Here is a 27,652-nt window from a genome sequence, read left to right as displayed (position 1 = left end):
CTGGGGGAAATGAGAATCAATGTAACTTAATGCTCTGTAGCTCAGAACAGTACTAGTACTCAGCGTACATTACACAATCAAGACGGCATCAGTGACAGAGATGAACATTAATTAATATGGGGGGAAGCTGTGAATAAATGCCGTCAAACATCATATTCAGATCTGCATATGGTATTAGTGAATGGAATGCCTACTATCCATCATCACATTAAATACTCCAGCATCAGGCCCGCAACTAGGATTTTTATTAAGGGGGGGGGGGGGGGGGGGTTCAGAATTAGAAAAAGTGGACCACTTCCGAGTTTAATCAGCTGACAAGCAAAAACACACACACACACACACACACACACACACACACACACACACAAAACAAAACAAAACAAAACAAAACAGGTTTCCCTGTGCATTTTTTTTTTTGTTTCTCAAGCCACTTCACTGGCTGACAAGCAAAAAAAAAGAAAAAACAGACTTTACTGCAATTTTCAGGTGCTACTACCAGCCCCCTTTTATTTATTTTTTTCAAAAGGGGGGTGTTCCGCGATTCATTTTTATCGTCTTATTTTTTATTTTTTATTTTTTGGCTGCTGACAAACGGGTGGGGGGGGGGGGGTCTGTGGAACCCCCTGAACCTCCCCTAGTTACAGGCCTGTGCATTGCAAGAACTGCATCGGGTGTGTGGGGGAAGGGGGGACATTCATGTGACAGTTTGGACTCCTCCTCCTCACTTGCCACAGACTCACACTCTCTCCACATCTCATCTGGATATGGCGCTCTCCAATCAATTTTAATTTCACCGTGTTGATCCTGGAGTATATCGCTTGAGAGCATGTGGCCTTACAAGTGATCAATATCATCATTGGTTCCAAGGGCGGAGGGGAAATATATTTTTTCAAAAAAAGTTTTAGAATCAATGAGTTTTATCAATCGACCTTCACAAAGTAGACTGTGCTGTGATTTGATCCACTGAATATCTAAATGGCTTGACTAACAAACACAAACATACATCTAGGATCATATCTAGATTCATAACTGTACTTAGCTAGCAATTGTGATTGTCTTCGACCGTAACAACTTATATTTCCCCCTGCCTCAAACTTCAAGATTTTTAACGTGATTAACTTCAGCAGAAACTTTGTAACTTAAAATAAGAAATGTTGACAAATGAATCAGATCTGCTGGAACCCCCATCCCCCCAACACATACACACTGCCGTCACACTCATTTACTATTAGACTTGTATGTTATTAGCTACCAGTACTGCTACTTAAACAGATTGACTGACGACTCCATAAAAATCAACACCACTTATTCTGCCATCATAATGACACAACACAATTGCATATTAGACCGCGCTCTCTAAGAACAACACACAATGTACATTACGATTCTGATAAAATTTCATGAAGTAATAATCAACCCCAGTGTAACACTTTCTTTTTTTAATGTGAACATTGGAAAGATTTTCTTTTCTTAAAAAGAAACCAAACAGATTATCACACCATCAATGCAATGCTCGATGCAACACCAAATGGCCATGAAACAGATTAATACTCCTTACTCTGGATCAGAGGCTAAAAGGTTTACTTACATCATGTCAAGTTGGCACGCTTCTAGCCTAATTCATGCAATGAGAAATTTTCTGCAATTTAAGTCGCATAATTACACCATTACACTCTCACACCTCGTTTGGTAATGCGACACTAGCTGGTGCCCCCCTGCCAATGGCATGCCAATCTTCGACTCTCCCCTCGGCGTGCTTGCTTCGTACGCCGCCATTTAATGACCCCGAGAAGCCCCTTCCTAATAACGCTGTGACTAGCTAATGGAGCAAAAGCCCAATACGGGCAATAATGCGGTCAGCAAACTAAGGCAAAAATCACAAATAATGCTCAATGAAATAAATAAATAAAGCTAAATCAGAAGTGTTCATTATCACGCTATGTTCATCTGATCATTCTCATTCTGGCCGGATTTTTTTTTTTGGGGTACATCTACTTTACCTACAGTTCCTTCAAGAACACACAGAGGGTAAGATTTTGAGAAAGTTTTCAGAAAGTTTATCGCATATGCTGAAGGGCTGAAGGGTTGTGGTAAATAATCAACAGAAGTAAACACATTCATTAAAGTTGCCAGATTTATACATGAAACATTTCCCTTAGTTGAGATCTAAACTAGATTTGTTTCAAATTTGTCGTCTACTCCAACCAACCACCCCTTGGATGGGCCACCGCATCCCGGCAGGGGGAAAGTGTCGCTGAACCCTCAGCATAACTGGCTATAATGAATCAAATTGAGCCAGCTATGCTATTAATGGGACCAACCGTAACACCAACTGCAACACCCATGGCTCTCCAATCAATCTAACAGAATCTGTGCTAAAAAAGTTCTGATTCTCTTGGGTGCAATAACCCCAGCGAGAAACAGTACCAAAGCTACCCTACATGGGTCATGACATGGAAGTTCCAACTAGCATTCGGTGATGCTCGACTCTCTATCAACTACACATATTGAAACATACATGAGACTGTACACGAGTTTGGTTACATCTCCCTCTGTATGACAGTTTCTTTGCATTTATTCATGGCAAATGTGTCGACAAACGAAAGAGCTCTTCTTTTTCTGTGTTCTTGGAGAGTGGAATGATACTCACCATGGCAAAATTTTACAGGAAAAAAACAAATATATGATGAACCATTAATGATCTAAATCATTAGAGTTGTCAGTAATAAATAACTTTACACTTTAAGCAATCAATTACTATCTTTCACACAGGTACATTATTCCACATATATACTCTTTTGCATGCAGCATTTGATTCAATCAGCAACATCTTAGAAAAGATGCACATGAACACAATGATGAAATAAATTACAATGATGTTACTATGTGAAAATAAATTGCAACGTTGCTATGGTGACTGCCTGCATCTTCCTTATCAACTTGCATTCATATCTTGAAGTAATTTTTCATTAACAGGGATTCAGCAAAGCCAGCCAGCCAGCCCATCAACAGCATGCTTGGTTTCAGCGGAATGCCCCAGACGCAAGACATCGCTGTGCGACTTATGTCGCGGCCATGACAGGCTTCGTTAAGTTCCAATATGACCTTAAGCCGGATCAGTCACGACCGGTGCTCCCACGGGTCTACTAATCCAAACAGGGCTTAACCAATCATCTCTAGGGTAACTCTCCTTTTCCCCGCTCCCAAACACACATGCACATCCACACGACTGCGGTCCGACGCCACGTTGCCCTCACGAGATATCAACAGATGGGTGGCTTCGATGACAATATTCATGCGAAATCTTGTTTCACAGGTCGTGCTTCATCTCGACCTTGCCCTTAAAAACATAATTACGGATGATTGACCCTGATTTGTTATCCTCAACTTTACAATATACTCTGCAGTTGGCTTTAATTAGGACACTGCAAAATTCACTGCTCCTTTCAGAACAATGCCACAACCAAATGGTTTGGAAATGACAGCTTGTGATCTTTATCAATTTTCTAATCATTTGTAGAAAATATTGTATCTATAACAAGATCTGTAACTGGTCAAATTTGTGATTTGTCAAATTTGTACCACATGACATTCACTGATTTCTTTACATTTCATGGCCTTGAACAATACTATTTGATCCTATCCCGCATTTAACACTAACAAATAGTACATTATAAATCAATGTTACAAATACACTTATTACCTATAACAAATAGTGCGTGCCCCTTCATGGTCTATTCTAGTCCATAAACACTCCAAATGCATAATTGGTCAGCTGAGAATGAGAAGGGCGGTAAGTTGTCACTAAACCCATAGCGTTCATGACCACTTAGCGCCCTTCTCATTCTCAACAGACAAATTAGTCTTGGGCAATTCTATCAATAAAACTGCACTTGGATCAATTACGCATTTGTCATGCACGTAATCTAGTATTAATAGTACATTCAAGATCACGCACTATTCATACAATATCTCAGAGGTTTGTAATTATCAGCACGATGAGGCTTTTTTATTGGCACCTATTGGCCAGATCATTGCTGAAACGGCATTGAATGGGTCAAACTGGCCAATCAAATGTGTCGTAGAACAATCGATGGCCAGCTCTTGCTTTCTCTTTCAATCTTACCTTCTTGTCCAAGTTGTGAGCTCGGAAGGATAAAATGAGTGCGTCGTTGATGTCTGCCACCTCCTCTGCATCAATCTGTAAACAATTAAAAAGATAAAAAAAGACATGATATGACAGTTAAATAATGTTACCTTCCCAGTCACTCATTTATTTTCTGCCATACCGTTAATAGACTAACTGAATAAACACCAAAGTGAGTCATCAAATACAGTGACCTTCGTTTGAAGCAAAATTGCAAATTTCGCTGGATCGGGTATTATCACTGATTTGTGGTTGTCAGGGACACCATCATGTAAGAAAGACCGTGTGAGCTTTGCATATGTGCAACGTAAGGCAATATCGATATTATGTATATTCCTCAGAGGCATCTTATGGTATAAATGTATATACATCAATGATGAACAAATGGATCCTGGTCTGGGCATTGAACCTGTCACCTACTGCTTGCAGGGCAGCGAGCGGCACTGCCAATTGGCGTTTTCATTTTGGTCAGTTGAAAACAGATTGAACATGCAATCTAACTTGCGAGGAGTAACAGCAAAGAGAAATATATCTGAAACTGCACTTTCCACATTTATCTTAATATCTGAAATGAAACACGACACCAAGTGACTGGTTAACATTCAGTATCAATGGACGATTAATAACTGTTTTTCCCCCTTTTCTTTAAAAGAGGGGGAAAAAAACTGATGGACTGACAGAGGACCATAAGTACAGTATGTCCCCCAAAAAAATTACAATTGGATTTCTGCATTGATAACTTTCAATATGATTAACTCTTTATGTGCCATGTTCGCACGTCCCACTCAGTCGATGGCGTGCCAACTTCGCATATTCTGCTCAAACGCACTAATCCGCTTAAACCGATCGATAAATCGCCTAATCCCGCGGTACAATGAAAGCTTTTCTCGCGCTTTTGTTCCTTTTACATACTGCTTGCATTCTATGTGGTGATTGACTATTAAGCGGTGTTCCCAACTAAATTTGCGTGTAAATTCCAAGTTTCTCTCACGGTTTCATGTGCAAAAGTCATGCCTTTACAGTAGTGTAGCAACCGGCCATTAAAAAAGAATAAATAGAAATAGATTTGTCATACAATTTATATCAAAGTAGAGCTTGGCATTCCTCTCCAACTTTGCTCACTATTATGTCCAGCTTAACAGAAATTTGTAGAAGTTATATAGATTGGAAAAACAGAATTCTTTCTCAAAAGCATGACTACCTTCATGTCTCAGAATAACGTGGCACACAGGGGGTTTCCACCATGGCAAATAAAGAGTCAAACTGTCTGAATGATACTTCAGGGTATAAAAATATAACATATTACCTACATTTTGCAAAAAAAAAAAGAACAAAACCATTCAATTTGGTTAAGTAATGGTCAAAGAGAAAAGTGGATCGTTGCAAAGCATGTCATGGGTCTGTTTCTTCCAAGTTTCGCACTTGGGTGCTCTTGCAACAGCACATTAATGTGTGAACACAATGGACAGAACTTGGAGGGAAGGGATTCCTGACATGCTCTACAAAGATCCTCATTTCTCTTTGACCACTAAAGCAAATTGGATGGGGTTTTCTGCAAGATACAGGTAGCATAATAATTTATAGTTTCATACTATGAAATTGTATTGAGATTGATTTACTAAATATTTTCAAAGTTATTGTCGCGGAGGGTCCCACTGTAATACGGTACAGTGCCTCAATTACCCTGTGTGGACCAAATATGAATACTGACATACGACAATACATTCTAAATGTCACTGAACTGACAAAAAAAAAACAAAAAAACACTGAATGAAAGAAGATTGCTCAATCTGCTAAGCCAATCGCTGAGGGAAACTTTTTGCCCAAGTTCAAAAAGAGAGGAGAGAGAAAAGAGATAAAAAGAAAAAATACGACCATTGACTGATTGCAAGAATGTCACTGGCGGACAAATACATTCCCACTGTCCCAATCAATACTTCCTCATGAAGAAATTGATTCTTTGGGCAAGACTTGTGATGTGAATTGCATTCTTCCAAGCCTGCGTGAGAAAAGGTCGTCTATATATATGTCACGCCAATCCATTCTCTCTCTCCCAGCTGCTTCTTACTCCCCCCCCCCCCCCCCCCCCCCCCCACCGCCCACTTGCCATCCCGGAAATGACAGAGGGGGGCTGGACCGTATCAATGATGCAGATTCGTAATTAAGCATCAAGAGAGGGAGTGTCTGCTAGCTGTTACTATCGGGTCCCTGGAATAGTGGAAAGGTCGCAGACGAGAGTAGAAAGCATTGCGATCTTTATGGAACTTGTGCAAGTTCCATAAAATCTCCAATCAAATTAGGAACTAAAAAAAAAATAGTAGGGACTTAAAGGATCTTCTTCTCTTCAAGGCTTGGAGAATCATTCTAGAGTAATGCTTAACAGCAGAAATTGCAACAGGAGAGGCGGTTACTTTAAATGAAATCCATAAGGCAGAAACATCTGATCATTAGATTTATGGCAAGTAATGAAGTGTTATGACCTATAGAATTTCTGCAAGCCAGCTATCATGATGTAATATAGGCATAAAAAACAAACAACTGCTATCTATAAAAGAAACACACACTACTGTGACATCTTAGCAAAGTGTACCTTCAAGTTTTATGTATACATAACTATGTACTGTATACGCCAAATATTTCGCGAGTCTAAATTTTCGCGAATCGGGAATTCCCGACAATTTCGTGAGTGGTTATATTTTCGATCGTGGAGTCTGTACTGAACAAAGAAATGTACTTTATGCATACGTTACATTCACATCGGTATCACAGTCAATATTTTTGCGTGTCTTTAATTTCGCAAATAGTACCCGACTCGCAAAATTCGCGAAAATAAAAACCTCACGAAACATTTGGTGTATACAGTACCTCATTAGTGTTTCTCATTACACTCCCCCAAGCGTAATACAGGGTTGCTTTAATATCTAAAAGAACGTCACATCTAAAAAAAAGAATTTATTATCATGTGAAGAGTACATCATCTGGAGATTGACATTAGAAGTCCGTACTTATACAACTTCTGATAAAAAAAACAACATGATTTTGTCAAATTACTATAATGCTTTATATATATCTTTAAATGAAAAAGATTTGTCAAATGTAATGATTGGCTAAATGATCCCCTAATTCTTCCCCATAATAAAAGAAGAAAAAAAATGTTTTACAGTCTTACAGTACAATCAACCATTCTAAACCAAGGTCAGATGTCAGAATCAAACTCTGATTTTTGATAACTTAGAATGCCCCCCCCCAAAAAAAAAAGTATATATATATATATATATATACAATGGGCTTTAAAGGTATTGTTTACCATTGGGAGCAGTGATTTATAAAATGTTCAAGTTATCACATTTGATGCATGAGTGTATAGTCAGTTGAATCACAAAACATACCATGCAAAAATTTCACAATAAAGCCCAAAATATAAGGAGATATCACTATTTTTCTAAATAAACCGTAAGTATAGATGGTTTACTCTTTAAAAAAAAAATTATACTACTGTTCACATTTTGTATGTTGAACAATACTTAACATTGATTATAATGAAAAACATTTTTACATTGGTTGCTTCTATCACTGACTCACATTTTAGAACTATCTTGAAGCAGTAAAGCTGGGTTTTTGCTTCATCTGCAAATGGTAAATAGTGCCTTTTATATGTCACTTTAACCACTGCCCGAGTAGATATGTGTATGTACCCAAGAGACACAAGGCATTTTTCTGTCATACTTTTTAAAATGGACCCACAAGTTATACACACAATGTCTTTCTTACTAGGCACTTTTTTTTTCTTTTTTTTTTTTTTGGGGGGGGGGGGGGGGGGGTTACTGTAGGGGACATTTTTCAAACTTGAACTTAACCTATTATTTTAAGTACAACCTTAACAGAAAGAGTGAACTGAACAGGGATATTCAGTGTAGTTGCATGAGACGCTCACGTCGTCGCGAGATCTAGCTTGTGTTTACTACCATGCGGACAAAGATGGCGAGGGTAAATACGCATGGCACACTGGCTGCGTGCGGATCCACTTAACGACCCCCAGTTTTGACGTCGACACGGATGAGACTTCGATGACGTTTACCGGTATTGCCTTGCCTGTATACACACGCACAATCTCACTCTCTCTCTCTCTCCGTCTTTCTCTCTTTCTGTTTTGTTTTGCTCCTTCCCACCCCCCATTCTCACCAGCTATTGCAAACATATCGAGCAATTTTGTTCTTTTCATCTTTTTTTTTTTCATCGTAGACGTCACAAGCCCCCCGTTCATCCCCCGTGCCTATTTGAAGTTGAATGCGCATACGTCATGTCTGGAGTTGCGCTTTCCCCAAAGCAATCACGAAGAAATAGTCATTCCGAGACACAAAACCAGGGACATTACACCTACCTTGATTAACGATGATGACTGCAACTCCTGGGCCGACTTTGAGCATTCTGATGGCCAATTACGCCCCCATCAAGCCCCTTACTACCACTCACTGCAACTCCTCCCAATCATTCAAAAGGATCACATTACCTCATCATCGGAATTAATGACCAGGGGAAAAAAATACAGCTTTCAATCTTAACAAATACTTTCCAAAAATACATTGCACGAATCCGGATAGAAGAATCTGAATGTGCATTGGAACTTCAGAATGAGGATCATTTCCTTTTTTTAACATCAGAATTCATTCAAGCTATAAAAACGTGAGCCAAGCAGACTTAATGTGCAAGTCTACACCATCTTTAAGTTGACTTTAATACATAGAGTAACATCTGATAATCAGAGTAGCAGGAGCAGAAGTCATTAAAATTGGACAAGGAAAAAAAATATTGAGATTTTAGAATTTGACATGTTTTCATCAAATAGTGATACTGGTCATAATTGCATTCTCCAATAAGAACAGGTGGAGATGACTTAATCCCATACCCTAACTCTCCCATTGGTGTAAAAAAAAATGTACAAAAAATTCTTACAAAATCATATTTTCTGACCAATAATTCCACTATTTTTTTTTTTAATTCGATATATTTTCACTTTTCTTGCATAATAAATGAACACTTGACTTGCCTCTTTCAGAAGGCAGGGGGAATGATATGACCCTTGGCATACGTCAGTGACAAGTTGAATGTACACTTTTTTTCAAAAAAAAAAGAAGAAATCTTGTGAAATTCTCCTTACATTTTCCTTATGTAACATCATAAGCCATAGAAGTTCTCTCATCAAGCAGTGACTGCACAGAAACTTCAAAAATTCATAACTTTTGAACAGATTGTGCGATTTTCGTCAAACTTTCACTGATGTGTTCTGCTGGTATTGCTGCATTCTCTCAATCCACATGTATATTAAGGTGACTTTGTCCTTTAAATCACTGTTCTCCTTCTTTCTTCTTTCGTTTTTCTTTTTTTTGCAGATGGTTGACCTTGCCATGTACTTCAACAAATTTGCCTTCCAGTCGCAGATTACGCCATGAGAGAGGGGTGATGGACAACTTCCTTGTATCTTTGCCTCTCATCTCTAAGCTCTGGCTGCTCTTGCTTTCTTCCAGGTCCACCTTGCGCAGGTGAAACGGGGCATGTCTCATAATGACGAGTGAGAATGCATCATTTGGAGATGACGTTGCTTAATAGCGGGGAGCATTGACGGAACAAGTGCTCTGCATTGTACAAACGCTCATATGATATTGATGCGCATCATGTATTCTTCACGAGGGGGTTTTCACGCCCCGACGAGCATCAGCTCATCCGATACCGATGCTCTTACCATCTGTTTTAGGTGTCACATACCTAGAGTCTCTGTCTGTCTCTGTCTGTCTGTCTATCTGTCTGTCTGACAGTTTTCATCAAGGGCACCACTTCATTCTTGAGACATACACTAATTGCAAATCTCTTCATGGAATGGGGCACGGGGGACTAATAATATTAATGGAGTTCTGTTTTAAAGGCAGCTGATCGCAATCCCTAATGGTACGTAAACTCCGAACGACCGAAGTTTGTGCATGCAATTGCGCAATGCCAGACTCGGTGCTACAATCGTGTATATCCATAAACGTGTGGAACAATGCTGCCACTGAGACACGTGTGTGTGTGTGCGTGTGTGTGTACGCATCATACACAAACATTGTCACCGCGAGCTGCGGTGATTGGAGGAGAGAGGCCAGAAGACGCGCGTGTGTGTGTGTGTGTGTGTGTGCGTGTGTGTACACATCATACACAAATATTGTCACCGCGAGCTGCGGTGATTGGAGGAGAGAGGTCAGAAGCCGCGTGGCTCTTTTGGCCTCTCTTCATGCGCATGCGCACTGAGAGTGTGCGTCCTTTCGGAAGCTCCCGTGGCTCGCTCGGACAGCCATTTTGGGTTAGGAGATTAGCACAGAGAGCTCTCTTGTAGCCCACAGAACTCTTACGTTTTGTTCGCTGACCCATTGAACCAGCGCTATTCTCATTCGGGGTCACTACATTTGATACAATATGTAGTGACGCAGCGTGTTGCGTTCATCTCCGTGCCGCACAAACCACTCGCCACGACTGAGTGTCTTTAACCAAACTCTGTTTCAACCAAACTGAAGCAGAAAATGGTAATTGTACCCCCCCCCCCCCCCATTACCTGCCCTTCCCCAACCAAGTTGATACAATGGCCAAGTTCGAGCACTCACAAGAGAACCAAACCGAACTGCCCTTCCCCAACCAAGTTGATACAATGGCCAAGTTCGAGCACTCACAAGAGAACCAAACCGAACTGAACCACACCATTATGTCAGATTGGAAGTGTTTGAGCGCTCTGCGAGGATAGCGTACCTCATGAGTTACAGTAAATCTGAACTCGAATCAGAGAGGTCTCACGTTTTGTAGCAACCATCGCATTCATCCTGCGCAATTAAAGCTACATACAGGTGTCCCTAACAAAGAGAATCAACTCCTTGTGCTGTTGACTCATGTCAACAGCTGGTTCGGTACGCTTTTGGACCACTTTGTGTTCTAGCACTTTCTGGAATGGTGCAGTACGGCATGGTACACTTTTGGAGCACATCGGGAAGGGGTCCACTTTTGGCGTGGTGTGGTATAGTATACTTTGGGAGTGTTATCAACAGCGTTCCTCTGGTACAGCACGGTATGCTTTAGGAGAGCGCTCAAACGCACCCATTCATATCCACACTGTCATGTGACTGGCAGGAGGACGTTGTCTCTGCTCCAGCAATACTTAGCATATGGCACCCTTTTTATACCAGACTGGTGATATCACATATTATATTATTCACAGAGTCTCATGATCCCCTAGATACCAGCTAAACACGGCTGCATAATTTTACATTTATTTGAACCATAACTATCAACAACAAAGAAATGCTTCTACTTTGGTGAATACGCTGGTATAGGCTAACATACAGGTGATGAAATTAAGGTTTCATCTCGTAAATACAAATCTATGTTTTTGGCCTCAGGTGCAGACAGCCTGCAGGTACAGTTTGTATTGCAGTCCCTGGCTGGTCTACCAATTCTATACTTTTGATGTGTAGTAATTCCAAACAAATGCTAAACTTTTCAGGGGCCTGAATGAGGCATTTACATACGGATTTAATTTTTTCCTGTTTTTACAAAGCCCTTCAAAGCTCAAAGGTACAACTGTTACACCACACAATGAGCATTAAAAATGCAACAGGGTAAGATTTTTTACCTCATGTATGAGAAATTTTTTCATCCTATTGAACCTGAACTAAACACCAAGATGAAGTGAAAAACTGTGCAGTGCGAACAAGTGATAATTACTGATATCTATGATGATAGGCCTAATTCACACATGCACTTTAACACTTGATTAATTTAGTCTACAGGCACAAACACACTCCCCCTCACACCACCCACACATAAGCACAACACTGACAACATGCTGCCATTTTCACTGATTCACGGAAAATTACACAGGTAGTTTAAAAGCACTTAAGTGTTAACCTCGGCATTGATAAGCTTAGCTGCAAAAAAAAGAAAAAGAAAAAGAAGAAAAGACCCCCGATCACATCTAACCCCTTTTTAAAACAGCAAAAATTTGATCGTATTGCCAGAAGCATGGCATGGGGACACGTATCACACTCTCGATTCCTCCCGGATTACCGTCTTATAATCATTTGCATTATGTCCCATCACTTTACTCCTCAGTTTGATTGGAAATCAAGGCTATATCCATGAAATAGACAAGTAGAGGGTAATCGACTCTAGTAGAAACCCACACACAGGCAGAGCTGTGTTGCTAAACAGAACTGTGGCACTGAGGTATCGTTCTTAAATTGAAGAGGGATGGCGGGGGGGGGGGGGGGGGGGGAGGGGAAAGGTGTTGAGTGGGAGCCATTTAATAGCATCGAGCTATGACCTCCAGTGGCAATAATCACAGAAGTCATCAATTTAGCAAATGTCCAAACATAACATTATACGGCATCTGTTTGAGCAAGGCAGTCACAAGCCTTTTCACTTGTATACTTTCATAGCATTGTAATTTCACTTCATGAAGTCATAATGGCACAATGTGCCTGGTTGATACCGTTTGCTGACTATTGCTAGTCACCTGGGGCGAACCACGAGGGGTTGGCATCATTCGCCCGTTTTCTTGCGTGGGTAGGCAGGGAGACCACTTCACGAGGTTAGCACCCTGCTCTGTAATTGCGATGAATGAATGAAGTGGAATCTTCTCTGTGCGTGGGTCCTGGCTAACTCACACATGGGACCTCCATTTAATCTCCTATACGAGGGAGAGAGCATTTTGTCTCTTACTAGGGGGGACAGAATGCTTTACTCACAACACTGCTCACAGAATCTCAGGAACCGTCTGAGCCACATCACCGCCCTGTAATTTCTGCTGATAGACTAAATCCCGCTGAATCATATCAATAACACAAACATCACATGCATAGCCAATGAATTATGTCTTCACTTGAAATATGGTTGCAAGTACAGGCACATAGATAGTATCAGTTGGAATCTAGAGGATTTGGAAATTTTCTAGCAGTCAATGGGATGAGTAGCTTCTGTTTTATTTTGTGTGTTTTTTTCCCCTGTAAATAGTTTGACTTTCTCTGAAGGCGAGCAAGCTGTCGCAGAAAGTATGATTGAGTGGCGATGACATGCAAATAACAGTGATGAACGACGACCAACACTTGCTGGATCATAAATCATCTTGTTATCGTCATTGCCGCGGTTTGCCAATTTGTCTCTTTTCGGAGAAGATGGCTTCCCGTGGACGTTGGCAGATGTCGGAAAGACGACAGGAAAAGAAAAGAAAAAAACAAAACAAAACAAAAAACAATGACAACGACAATAAGAGAAAATTGTTGAAGAATCCATAAAGGTGAAATGATAGCGTTGCCCCCTTAAAAAACCTCCCTCCTCCCCCCCCCATCCCGCCTCAAATTCATTCTATCGGTCCTCCAGTCGTAGGACAATTAATTGACGAGGCATTGACAAGAGGATAGGCAATAACACATCCCTTCAGGTTTATGCTCAGTTATATAAAACGGCTGCCTCAGTGAGCAATTAGTGTCCAACTGGTTTGTTATGAATTCGACCGCATTATCATGGCCGCATTTACTTGGAAATCTGCGCTTTTCTGGGTGCATTGCTCCCAACAAGTAATCACTGGCAGCATCAACAATGACAAATTCAGAGGAAAAACATGTCAACACTTATATCGAATGCTTTTTTGGGGGGGGGGGGAGGGGGTTGGGGCAAGTGAGGATTGTATTTTGGGTAGGTAGAGTAGATGCAATATCATCAGATGTGAATGGCATTGGCATTTCTAATGGCATTTCCAATAGAAGTCAAGTGATCTCTGACCATGTAGTTCAACCTCTCAACACTATGATTGAGGCAGTCATAAACTTCTGTTCTTCCCTCAAAATTGAATAAATTGTGCATATTCTGAGCTGCAATTAATACAAGACATGTCACTTTTAGCCACAGTTTACTGACCCTGGACCTGAAGGTGTTTTACTAAAAAGAAAACAAAAGTCTAATCTGTGCGAAATAGCATATAGAATATCAGAAAATCCATTCAAATTATCTCAACAAAATATGTTTTATGGAGATGGACAGATGGATGTATGACAAAATATACGATGACAATTTTGTCTCCACCTTTCTCCAGGAGAATAGGAATATTTTCAAATTTTACGAAAGATCATGAAAGAGATGATATACCCTAAGGAATGCACTCTAAAAGGCAAGGTCACATCACCTGCCCATGACACTTACAGCATGTTGGTGGTGTCAAATTTCTAATAGTTAACACATGATGTCACTTCATTGCTTGGCAGTTCACCAATATCTACAATTGTGGGGAAAAAGCGTCATTCCTGAATGCTTGCTCATTGTTTCTTTGGTTCTTTTTTAAAGTGAAATTTTTAATATCCCCTCAAACTTCTTGGCTGGGTCACAACCGGGGAGTAGTCGAGCAGTGATTGGCTACATTTTCTATTCTGCCTAAAAGAGACAATATACTGTAAAACAAGGTATTTTCGCGTGCATTTTAATTTCGCAAATTTCGCGAGCGCCAAGATTTGCGAAATTCAAATGCACGCGAAATTTATTATCTATACTATATGCATTGAACGCAAGTGGCAATTCGCGAAAATTTCTTGCCGCGAAAAAGGCCGTCGGCTCCAATTCGCGAAAAATTTCGTGCCGCGAATATATCATGTTTTACAGTATGCACCTGGGCCCTGTTTTATGAAGAGTTATAATTGATTATATAGTTGATTTCTATCATAAGTCTATGGCAGCCTGTGTGGTAAGGAAATTAATAATCGATTACATCTTTTGATAAAACGGGGCCCTGACCTCTGTATTGAAACTTTGCCTTACAATACGTCCTTTCCAAGTATTTTCTGGCTTGAATGATCTAATGATTAAACTGCACAACAGAGGCAGAGAAAATATTTTACAAAGGGGATGAGAACACAATAGAGATTATGGGGAGAGGTTACTGAGATTTGTGTGACGATGACAGGTAAAAAAAAGAGTAAGTGAAAAAGACAAATTCTTTGTCTCAGCTACAAATGTGTCAAAACCAAACCTTCATCGTCTAACATGATCACGATGTGTGTCAGAAGATCTGTTGCCACTTTTCTGATACTTTCACAAAAGATATTCAAAGGTAAACTTTTATCACTCCCCACACATGACATTCACACTTGGAAAAATGTTTTCCCCTGTAATAGGTGGCATTAAAGGCACACAAAGTTTGGGCCTAATAATCATTCATATCAAACTCATCATACTTTCTGATAAAGCTCACAAGGTAAAGCTCTGACACAAGTCTATCAAAAATACACAGGGATGTCCAGGCGCGTGTGCGTGTGTGTGGGGGGGGGGGAAGATGTTAATGTTACATCACCATGGAGTATCCTACATGGCACTATTCGCCATCCTATGAAATCCATAGGAATTAATTTTGTGTATATGTTCCAAAGTCAGTCTGCGTCGTTTGTATACACAGAATATGAACTCCGTCTTCCCACGCAAAGCAATCACATTAAATGTTGCTATGATACCAAGAAGGTTTACATAGTTTTACAGGAGGAGAGAGAGAAAGAATGAGACAGAAAAGGGAGGAAAAAAAGAAAAGGTAAAAAGGAAACAATCCCACCCACACACAATTTCGTCATTTGCACAAAAATGTATTGATTACGTCGGACACGCGTTCAGGAATGCCAAGCAAATTAAACTGAAAGCTGATTCACTAGCTATGAAACATGTGCGTCAAGTCGACGTAACTTTCGTCCGCCAAAACTCATTGGCCAGTGCTAACAGGGAAGCTCCTGGGAAGCAAATTACGGGCACAAAACCTGATAGCCTGTCAGAGCATAAATTGATGTGTAACACATTTTGGGTGGTTTTCATTTATAAGGCAAAAAAAAAGAAGCAAACACCAATTTTTATGTTACCGCTAAGGTTACTTGTCGAGAAATATTATGACGTGAGGGTTGCGATGTAAGCGTAGAATAGAATGAGATACAAAAACTGTTTGAACAGGTAACTTGCTGCCTAGCTGCCATGGATGGCTGTCATTGATTTGATTTCTGCATGGACACAGAAGCCGGAAAGCAAGGACTGAGGTTAATTAGCGAGCGTGTCCAGAGCAACTGCACTTTTTTTGGCAAGGACCCATCGCATGGGTGCTGGCAAATTCCTCAGGGTCATCCTCTCTTACTCCTCTGTTTGCCGGAACATTAAAGTCAGTACCAAGTCGAGGAACGTCAAGTTCTTCTGCTCCTAGAGAGGCCTTCTTTGTCACATTCAGCACTCTGCCCCCCTAAAAAAAGGTGACATGACCCCTAGCCAGGGGGATGGACAAATATTTGTGGAGTGCTCGCCGAGATCCATTGTCTTGTTTGAGTTTGAGGAGGCAGCGGCTATGTTACCAGAGGGTGGGTTGCTATGAATAGATGGACAGTACTCCTCCCCCCCCCCTTTCAGCAACCCTGTCTCTCCCATCTTTTCCCCTTCTCCCCATCCCCCCATCCCACCACCCTTGTGCCATCCACCCACACGGTATGGTTGCCATTTCTAATCAGGAAGATGAGTACCTCCCACACTGGAGCTGACAGTAACAAATCCCTCCCCAACACTAGACCTAAACGCTGGCACAACACTAGGGGGCCCCAAAAGAGCACGTTCATACTCTCGGGGAGATGTCACACGGCGACAGCTATCACCCTTCATCCTTCCATACCGCATAGAAAGCATCCATCCCCCCTCCCTCCCCGATGGAATCCCATTCTCATTGAGAGTATCAACTTCTATTATCACCTTCGTCACCACTGGTACAATAATGAACTCAATAACTTGTACCACCATTCGACTGTGTAGATGCAGTATTGAGGGGTCATTAAAACTCTCACATGGAATCAGTTTCTTCTTCAAGCTCATCTTATCATTGCTTCAAAGTAACTCTACCTGGGTTTTGAAACTTAATCTCACTATAATCTCAAATATTCCAACCATCCGCCCCAACCCCAGTATCATAAACACCTTGGCCAGTCATCTCACCAGCCATTATTACACTCATCACTGGACCAGCATCAATGCCATCCATGGTAGTCATTAACGTCAGAGGGATGGCCACAAATCACACCTTCAGGCCATACAAAAACTTTTAACAATCCCAGGTTTGATCACATCCTTTTAGAAATAGTGATCTAGTTGAATCATGGTAATTGCTTCGATGACTCTGATATCCTTCCTGCGACATTCTTGCCTCTGAACCGAGCAGAGACTTTTCTCATGTCACGGTAAAGTCTTAAATCATGACAGATTTAAATAAGGTCTTGCTTCAAGGCACAGACAGAAATCACTGTATCCATGATCTGAATATGGGCAAAAACCCCTGTATCCGTGAACTGGTTCTAAGAGCATAAATTACCTTGGCGTCCATTTTATTGAAAGCCGTGGAAAGTGGCTGATAATAATAGGCCAAAAAAAGAAAGAAAAAAAAGATAGAATGCCAGGCAGACTCAATTTCACAGTGATTTTTCACATTGTTCGATATTGCCCAAAAAGGACTGTGTGGAAATATTTGTGCACCAAGATGGAAAAAAAAATCCTTCCTATCTTCTTTCATGTGCTGTGAGTCTCAGCCGCACCCGACGAGCTTCAGAAATTCATATTTGCAGGCCTTCCGACGTGCATATTTTGCCTTGGCCAGTTGGTCCGCGGCTCAGCAAACTCACGTCCGGCCAGAGGCACGGAGGAAAAATGTTTGCTTAGGGGTCATGTGACCCGCCGTCTCGGCCATGTTTTCGGATCGGGTCTGCGTCACGGTGCCTTTGATTTGGCGTGAGCCGTGACGTCTGAGACTCTCAGCCACATTAAAGGCAGCCCCCCACGGTTGCTTGCAGGACCTGGTAGATACCTCCATAACATACTCTAAAATTGAAATTTTATGGGTTCCCACATCAGAACAACATTTGTGACAATATGAATCAGTTTGTGTGAGATATAAAGAAATCTAATCCCTAACATATGTCATTTCCACAGTTCTCTTGTTGAAATTCTACGCAAATTCTTTGCTAACAGCTAGAGAACATAAGGCTGCTTTATTTGCACATTATTGTTTCCTTCACTTATATATTTCCTCAAACAAAATTCATTGATTACATTCATTTTGGGCCAAATTTACTCTGTGAAAATTCTCTACAAAGACTGTCTCCTTTAAGTTCTTGTATACCTTAGTTTGTTCTACCTTCTCTGTATCTTAATTCAGTCACTGTTCTATGTCCTGCCCTCATTGGTAAAACAATGGCCACCCATCATACACCAGTTCCTGAAACCCAAGACAAACCTAGGAAGAACCAACAGAGACTTCACTGATACAGCATCTCAAATGTATCTTATGTCATTCCAGTGTCTATCACCTCTGAATCCGCAATGAGTACAAACTAAAGAAATATTCCACAAGCGGGATACTCGAAAATTGAGAGCCCCCCCCCCCCCCCCCCGAAAAAAAAAAAATAAGATAGACAAAATGGACAGGATCAGATTGTATGTGTGACCCTCCTTTCTTTCTTTCAAATCATTCACAAAGTCTGGCCCATAAATGGTACCTGGCATAACAACAATACGTGTCGCAAAACAATCATACTTGCCTTCTCTGTTTTGCCAACAAATTCCTGTAATTTTGAGAGCTCATGCCATCTTTTTTACCACCTTGTACAAGAAGACAAGAGCATTCAGTGTTCAGGCATATGTTTTCTCATGACAACATACAAATATTCCGACTGTATGCCATGTCTGCCATGTAACCTTATTGTTCTATGCTCCCTGCTTGGCACACATGCTGACATGCTTTCCCTTGGACATGTTTTTCCTTGCCGAATGGCACAGCTATCTGGAAACTAACTATCAATGAATAGAGATCACTGCACAACCACAAATTTTTACAAGCATCAAATTTTCACCAATTTTGTGAGGAGTCTAGATTCGTGAAAGTAAAATGCATGCAAAAGATCTTGCCCACACTATAGGCATTGAATGCCAGTGGCAATTCACAAAAATTTCATGCTGCTAAAAAAGGTTGTCGGGTCCAATATGTGAAAATTTCATGATGTGAATATTTCTGGTTTCATAGTACCTTATCCCCCTAGTTCCTATTGTGCCATCGTGGCTTTTCAGTTTGACTGAGGCACATTGCTACGCCCGAGTGGGATTGCGAACCCACAATTAGGTCAAGTTTGGGTAGATTACAGAATGCTTTGGAAAAGAGTTTAGCAAGTAAGCACATGGACACATTAAGGGTGAACCCTCTTTGTTTATGATGCTCCTGATTCCTTAAACCCCATCCTCCACAGACGATATGCTTTTAGCTTTCCAGTTAACACAGCCTTTAAACACGGGAGAGACATATGGCTGTAGTACAGTGCCTTTCTTCGCTCAGCGCACAGGATCCCAATGAAAAGCCTGGCTAGAGGCTCAGCTGAATCAATGTTAGGGCAGAGGAGAAAGAAAAAGAAGAAGAGGAGGTGGAAGTAGGGGAAGGAAGAAGTTGACAAAGAGATGGAGGAGGTGAAGGAGGTCGTGGAAGAGGTACAAGAAGAGGAAGAGGAGGAAGACAACAGGAGGTAAAGGAAGAGAACTAAAGGTGGAGGAAGGTGATGGAAGAGATGCAAAAGAGGAGGGAAGATGGAGGTAGCAGTGGATGAAAAGGAAAGGGAAGATAGGAGGATGAGGAGGACAAGGAAGCAAAGTGGAGGGGGCAGTGGAGGGAATGGAGAAAGACTAGGAGAAGTTGAGGATGAAAAGTTGGAGGAGGTAGAAAAAGAGGAAGATCTAAGAAGAAAAGGATGTGGAAGAAAAGGAGGGAAGGAAGTGAAGGAAGAGGAGATGGAAGAGATGAAGGAGGTGGGAGGGGAGGCGGAAGAAGAGGAAGAAGTGGAGGAAGAAGAGGAGGAGAAGGAGGTGGAGGAGGAGGAGGAGGAGGTGAATGAGGTGATGGGGAGGTGGAAGAAGAAGAGGTGGATAAAGAGGAGGGGGAGGTGGAAGAAAAGGAAGAGGTGGAGGTGGTAAGGGAGGTGGAGGGGAGGTGGAAGAAGATGAGGAAAAGTGGAAGAGGAGGAGGAAGAAGAGAAGGTGGTAGAGGAGGTCAGGAGGACAGGGTGGGAAGGTAGAGGAGGTGCTGAAGGAAGAGGGGGAGGTGGGAGAGGCTGAGACGGGAAGAAGGCAATGTTCTCATCATCCCTTGCTGACTTCTTCCTGCTGCTCAGTGTGATGAGGAGGCATTATTCCAGCACTCCTGGGGCCCATCTGAAAACGAGTCTCATCTGGCCAAATGCAATTTGTCTGCATTTTTACTCAATGACACTTGAAGCACCTGCTCCTACAATTATTCAGGCACAACCCATGTCATCATGTCATCTAAGACAGCACACGAAGATCTTCACTAAGATTATAAGACTATCTCAGCCAATACTCTATTTGCTAGATTTGTGTGTCTTTTTCTTACAAATTTCAGTCACACTTCCAATCCACAAGCCTGAAATACTGTAATTTTATCCCTTCTCACTATTCAGCAAAAACGCTTTCACCTTTTGGATATCAATTTGAATGACTGCCATAGAAGATGCTCTACTCCATTAAATATGGGTACAGCTGACACTACTTTGCTAACATGATACAAGATCACTGGGTAGTGTAGTATGTCACTGTTTCATCCAACACTGTATTACCTGAAAGTCAAATAACGGGTCTCTGAGGAGGTTATTCGTTTGCTATGTTGGTAGCGATGAGTGGTATCGCGGATTCGGAGTGATGCCACAAGAATTCAAAACTTTTCACCACAGACAATCACATACATTCACCCAAGCATGAACAGACAGTGTCATTCTATTACATTTTCTTTCAAACAAGCCACACTGACAAATCTACCAGTGGTGCAAAGCCTGTGTAGGTATACACAGTTACCACTCACTGTCAAGAAAGAACCAACTGGGGGCTGGGGGTGGGGGTAGAAGGGTTTGGCAGAGTTGGGGGTGGGAAGCCAATGTGACTGGGTTTAAAAACAAGTTATGATCGCTGTAAGAAGCATCTCAGCAAACAGGATCTGACACCGCCAAATCCTCTCTGCCAATCAGTGTCGTCAGCCTGACAGCGGTCCAGGGTGCGTTCACACTCCACTCGGTACGGTTTCACGGCCTCTTCAGGGTCATTTAAGGAAAGCAGTCGGATTACTGTGGGTGTGTGGGAGCAAGGTGACCAAACACAAAGTGATGCCCTTGAATCTCATAAGCAGTGCCTGCATGGTGTAAGCATCATTCTACGAAAGAATGATGTCCCTATCAACACGTTACGTTCCTCCAGCTCCGACAAATTTCAGGCAGCATAGCAACAGATCGCTCTGATGAGAAGCATCTCATGGTAATTTAAAGGCAGATATAACTTCCATGTTAAGTATCATCCAAACACCCTTATCATATTTGAGGGATGTGTTTTGTACATGCCTAACCCTTTCTGAGACTTACTGTAAAAGTGGATATTTTTGCGCGACTAATTTTTCGCGTTCGGCTGGGTAAGAAGAGTTTCGCGTGTTTTTAATTCCGCGGAATCAAGACATCACGCACAGGAACATATGGCAAGCAAAAATATTCACATGATTTTATTTTCGCGCTAGTTTTTGGTTGCGCGAAATGCACAAAAATTACAACACCGCGAAAATTTCCACTTTTACAGTATGGGCAGTGTGTACAACCCTAGAGGGTTTACTGCGGCAATTGGCACTCAAAGCACACCAAGGCCTAAATTAGTATGTGATGGAGTTTGTGTGTATGTTTGTATACATATCAGTTGGGCCGGTGAATGCGGGAGCACTGTGAGAGAGTAGATACAAATTCTAGACTCTTACAAAGAAGTCCCTCGTTTGAATCACAACTTGCGTGTACATATGGGGGGCAGGGAAATGTTTTTTACTCAGTACTGTATGTCCCTCTTGACCCAGGTGTACTAATGGGTACCTGGCTATGCTGGGGTAATGATGATAGCAGGGCAGTTTAATAAAACATTTTTTTTTTTTTTTTTGGGGGGGGGGGTGTTAATGAGACCATATTACTTTCCTGATAACAATTTCTATCTTTCTTAATGAGGGTAATATATCTTTGTGTGCCTGGAAGAAGAACAGTACATTCATTACAAAATTGTACTGTAAAAACAGAAACATTTGCGAATTGCCACTGGCATTCAATGCCTTATGTAGGAAAAACAAATGAACAACTTTAACATGCATTTTACTTTAGCTCCTTGCAAAATTCACTGAATTTTCATGCACATGAAAATTTCTGGTTTTACAGTATGATATATATTAGATAACCCCCCCCCCCCCCCAAAAAAAAAAAAAGATGAAGAAAAATGGGCTTGTAATGAGTGAATCACTTAGCTTAGATACTACAGAGAATTATTCCAGAAATTGTGGGGGCAGAAAAAAGTAGATGACCCAGTAAGAGCTCACCTTCCGTCCCATCATCTACAGAAGATGTGAACTAAGTCATGGAGACTACTGTAAAAGTGGATATTTTCTAATAATTTTTCGCACTTGGCCGGGTAAGAAGAGTTTCGCATGTTTTTAATTCCGCGGAATCAAGACACCAAGCACAGGAACATATGGCAAGCAAAACTATTCGCGTGCTTTTATTTTCGCGCTAGTTTCTGGTTGCACGAAATGCGCGAAAATTTCCACTTTTACAGTATTGAGTACAGTAAGGTATGAACTAAGTAATGGGGACTACGGTAAGATATAACTAAGTCATGGAGACTTTGGTAATATCTAGAGGTATCAATGTCCCCCTTCTGTTCTTTCTCCCATCCTCAAGGGCAACTCCATGCCACGCTCAGCATGATTTCAATTTAAAGGGATCGTATAGTTTTGGTTGAGACCTAACTTCAGGTTTCTAACATTTTTGGATGAGATAATGAGAAATCTCTAATGAAAATTGAAAGAGCATGTGATTCCAAGAAGAATTCAATATTTGATGAAAATTGGTTTTGAAATGGTTGAGATATCCAAACAGAGCGATCCTAATATACGGTGGGACAGACCTTTTATTACGATTGCTTTGTTTTACTTTGTTTTTGGATGTCTCAGCCATTCTGAAACCGATTTTCACTAAATGCATGTAAACTTTGAATTCTTCATAGAATGGTATGCTCTGTACTATTTCATATGTGGGTTCTCAGTGTGTCACAAAAAGTTAAAAGCCCACCTTATACTATATAACATCCCTTTAAAACGCCATGGCAACTTTTGAGAAAAGACATGGTAGACCGTTGTACATAATTCATGGAAGGTTTGTGATTAAACTGCTGTTATCTTTGCGTTGTAAGACAAAACAAATACAAATCTACCACTACCAAATGCCAACTCAAAAGTAGCTTGCATATGCCTAGTAAGATATATGATCAGGTCCCTTTGTTTATTTATTTTTTTTTTTTTTTTGGGGGGGGGGATGGGGATGCCATTAATTGGATAAGTTGCATCGATGACAGTTTGTTACTTAAAGCTATGGTTGATTCCTAAAATAGTGCCAAAATGGCTTCTATTTCTGGAGCACTGTCCCCATGAATGCATGATACCTCCAAAGCACTTTACGACAATGGTTCCTACGACGGATCCAGGAAACTCAATGGGGCCAGATTGCCCCAGGCGACGCCTCTCACGCTACCAGCACAGAGAATATTGACTTACACGCTGCCGCTCATTTACTCCGGGTTCTCTCCGAATCGCACGAAATTGGGCCAAGTCACACTTGTTCCGATCATGTTTCTCCGTCTCGCGTGCTCCAACAGATCCTCATTATGGCCAACTGGGAGGACATCCAGCACCAAATGTGTGTTCATTCATTTTGCCCCTTCACTCTTTTTTTTTTTAAACCCAACTCTCTATTGCAGTTTTGACCACATCACCACCATCCCAACCCCATCCCCATCCCCGACTGCTCTGCCTCCTCCAAAGGATTTTGTCCCCAAAAGTATTAACTACATCTGCTACATATCTCTGAGCTACAACTCATCATTTCTTGTGATAGCATGATGATTGTCACATCTGTTGGACACCAGATAAATGAGGATATCCAATCGAACGGCAAGTTTTCACAGAAATTGGTGGGGACAGGCAAATCATCATGTGTCTGATTTCACATCACATACATTTTCATTAAAGGGAAAACAGAAGAGTGATAATTGGACATAGGGGAGATATATAGAGACTCAAAGCAGACTGCTCATAAATGATGGATGATTTATTGATGTACAACTGTGCATACAATGCTTGTGTAACTTTTCCTTGCTGCATTTAACTCAAGAGAGTAAAATTGCTACTGGAGCTTCACATATCCCCACGGAATACAGCTGGGTTGGGTGGATGCAAAAACTGATTCAAACTCAACAATCAAGGTCTACAAAGTCACAGACTGAACACACTGTACGTTTACCCCATCACAATCATCAAATGATCAGGATTCCTCGCACAGTACGGGGGGAGGAATTCTTCACTCAACAACTCCATCTCTTCCGATGCACAGAGCAGCACACACGAGATCACATGCGGGGGATCGAAGCCATTAGATAAGCAGAGGACATTGGTGAGTTCACATACTTCCCCTCCCATTAGTCTGCATTTCAAAACATGCACAAGAATATAGGCATGCCTATTAAGCTTCCTACACGTGAAGGGGTTTAAAGTGCAGACAAAACTATATGGCAAAACAGTCTTGAGTGTAGTCTAAGGCTTCCTGCCGTGACTTGGCACTTCATTCCTCAGTTACCTGTGACATTGCAAGCATAAACAGTAACATATGCACCACCTGCACTCCCTGGGGCATGTTGCTAACCCCAGGATTCAAAACAACCATTACTATACACACTAAAATCTACTAACATGTTAATGGGTATATGAGACTAACACTGACACACAACTAATTTCTTTTTTCTTTAATCTCTTTTCATATATATATAATATATTTTTTAAAAATTATCCTTGTGACCATCAAACAAAGCCTTCACATTGGTTTCCTGGTTAATCTTTCTCAAACACTCAAAACCAGAGGTCAGATTTAATAAATAATACAATACAATACAATACAATACAAAGATGAAGCTCAAGTTTTGGCAGTACCTACACGTTGTAAAACCTGCGAGTGTACAATGTACATCAAAGACTGAAAAGCCGTTGGTATTGTACAGTAAATTGAAAAACATGTCACATAGTACAGTATTCGAAATTTCTTTCTAAAATGACGAATATGTAAATGACACTAAGCAAAGTAAGCATGAGTCTAAGATTTTTTGAAGGCCTACCAAGAATAAATGGGGCTGACCGAGTATGGAACAATATGAAAACAATGGCAAGTTTACTCACGATGATCATTCCCTTTCCAGCTGGTTTGCCATTTTTCATGTGTAGGCTCCTCTCCGTCTTCTTTCCAGATACAACCTATTGAAGCAACCAGAGACAATAATGCAAATATATCAAGTAAATTTCTCATAAAACAATTCTGAATTCAAAGCAACAAGGATTATAAAGACAAATAGGAAATTTGAATATCTAAGAAGTGTCTGAGTAACACAGGTACTATTTTTCACCCTCGGGTGTCAAAAATTCTTCACCAGCTTCAGTTCTTCAAGTGACAAAAATTTATGGATAAAAATTTTTTAAAAAAGGTATGGTATACAAAACATCTGCTTGTGGCACCATTGATTTCCCATGTTGCAAAGATCTCAGTGACAGATCATATCAGGCAAGCCATGCTCAGCCATGCTCTGACAGGCCAGGTAAGTCTTCAGTAGTTTGCAGGGTTCAAAATTGGCGATGGTCCACTGGCCATTGGCCACCCAAAATCACGTCGGACTAGCTAAAAATCATAAAATTCTGAAGTTACTAGTCCGTCTGGCTAGCCAAAATATTGCTTCAGTGTCAAAATTGATTCTAAGTAGTCCGCCTGGCTAGTTTAAAAAAAAAAGTTAAGTGCGACCCCTGGTTTGTAAAAGACCTGGGGCCCGTTGCATAAAACTCCAACCAGATTTTTTTCCGGTTGAAATCACAAAATTCCGGTTGGAAGCTCCCAACCAGAGTTCTTATGCAACAGATTTTACATCCTTATGTTAGCAACCTTTAAAAATTCAGGTTGGGCAAAAACCTGAAGGCCAGGTAAGGTTGCTAAAAAAGTTTTATGCAACGGGACCCTGAACTTCTCAAGACCATCTTGACTGCTCATATTAAAAAAACTATACCAGAACTTTTTTTTTGTTTGTTGTTTGTTTCATTTCCATCTGAGAAGATGGCTGGATAGCCCATATTCAGCTGCAATAGCTGGTCTTCCATGGGGTCCAGTTGGATGTGAGGTGGGACCACTTCACCGGGTTAAACGCCTTGGACTTTGCGATGAATAAATGAAGCGGGATCTGTTATGTGCGTGGGATTTGACTCTCTCTCACACACAGGACCTCCATTTTATGTCCTATCCGAGGGAAAGAGTGGTTTTGCCTCTTACTAGAGGGGACGGTATGATACACACATCATTGCTCAGTGGGATTCAGGAATTGAATCAGGGTCCTTTGGATCATGAGGCACATGTGCTATGGACTGAGCTTAAAGAGATGGTACAGTATTGATGGAGATGAGAATAGGGCTTTTAAGTTTTTGCAAGATACCAAGAAAGCACTTATCAAATAGTACAGAGCATACCATTTTAAGAGGAATTCAAAGTTTATTTGATGAAAATCGGGTTTGGAATGACTGAAACATCCAAAAACAAAGACAAAGCGATTGTAATGAAGTGTGGGTCCCACACTTTATAAGAATCGCTCTGTTTTGGATATCTCAGCCATTTCAAAACCAATTTTCATCAAATAAACATTGAATTCCTCATGGAATTACATGCACTTTCATATTTCATAGGAGGTTTCTCATTATCTCACAAAAAAAATGTTAGAAACCTGAAATTAGGTCTCAACCAAAACTATACGATCCTTTTAACTCACTGCCCTTCACTTCTATACACAACAACAGCAAAAGCTTTTCTTGAAACACCTCTTGTCATCGCACTTTACGACAATGAATGGTATGCATGTAAGTCAAAGTTGTTGTATCCAGGATAGTAGCCTTCTAAACCCAGCCAGTCCAGTTTCATCCAAAGTTTGTCCAAACATAGACTACATACATGTAATTCAATGAATCAAACTTCAACATCACATTTTCACATTACATCCCTGGCGCAGAAAGGGTTTAGGGTGAGATGTGAACCTGAAAGACTATCCTTCCCTTTTATTTGAAAACTTTGATTATTATGTGTGTGTGTGTGTGTGTGTGTGTGTGTGTGTGTGTGTGTGTGTGTTGTGTGTGTGTGTGTTTGTGTATGTGTATGTGTTGCCTTGTCATACAATGGGTCTTTTTTCATCGGTTGCATAAAATCTGTACCATGTGGAGAATCTTGTAACATATTCACGATTTGCACTATCACTTGGAGCAACAAAGAGTTTATTTCCACTCATCCCTCTAGCTACAGT

The 27,652-nt window shown here is 41.0% G+C and overlaps 1 protein-coding gene across 1 annotated transcript in view; it reads right to left on the bottom strand.

Annotated features, from left to right (window-relative positions):
- LOC139737209 (copine-3-like) overlaps nucleotides 1-27,652 on the bottom strand; it is a 139,223-nt gene that overhangs the window by 40,791 nt on the left and 70,780 nt on the right. The window contains exons 4-5 of the mRNA XM_071647888.1: nucleotides 25,506-25,580; nucleotides 4,127-4,201 (exon numbers count right to left, since the gene is read on the bottom strand). Coding sequence (XP_071503989.1) covers nucleotides 4,127-4,201; nucleotides 25,506-25,580 — 150 coding nt within the window. The remainder of the gene's footprint in view (nucleotides 1-4,126; nucleotides 4,202-25,505; nucleotides 25,581-27,652) is intronic.

Source organism: Diadema antillarum, unplaced genomic scaffold (assembly GCF_040938485.1).
Source record: "Diadema antillarum isolate AM-2024a unplaced genomic scaffold, OU_Dant_1.0 scf00000028, whole genome shotgun sequence".
Taxonomy (NCBI): domain Eukaryota; kingdom Metazoa; phylum Echinodermata; class Echinoidea; order Diadematoida; family Diadematidae; genus Diadema; species Diadema antillarum.
Note: the sequence above shows the minus strand (reverse complement) of the source record. Positions and strands in the feature narration are given on the sequence as shown.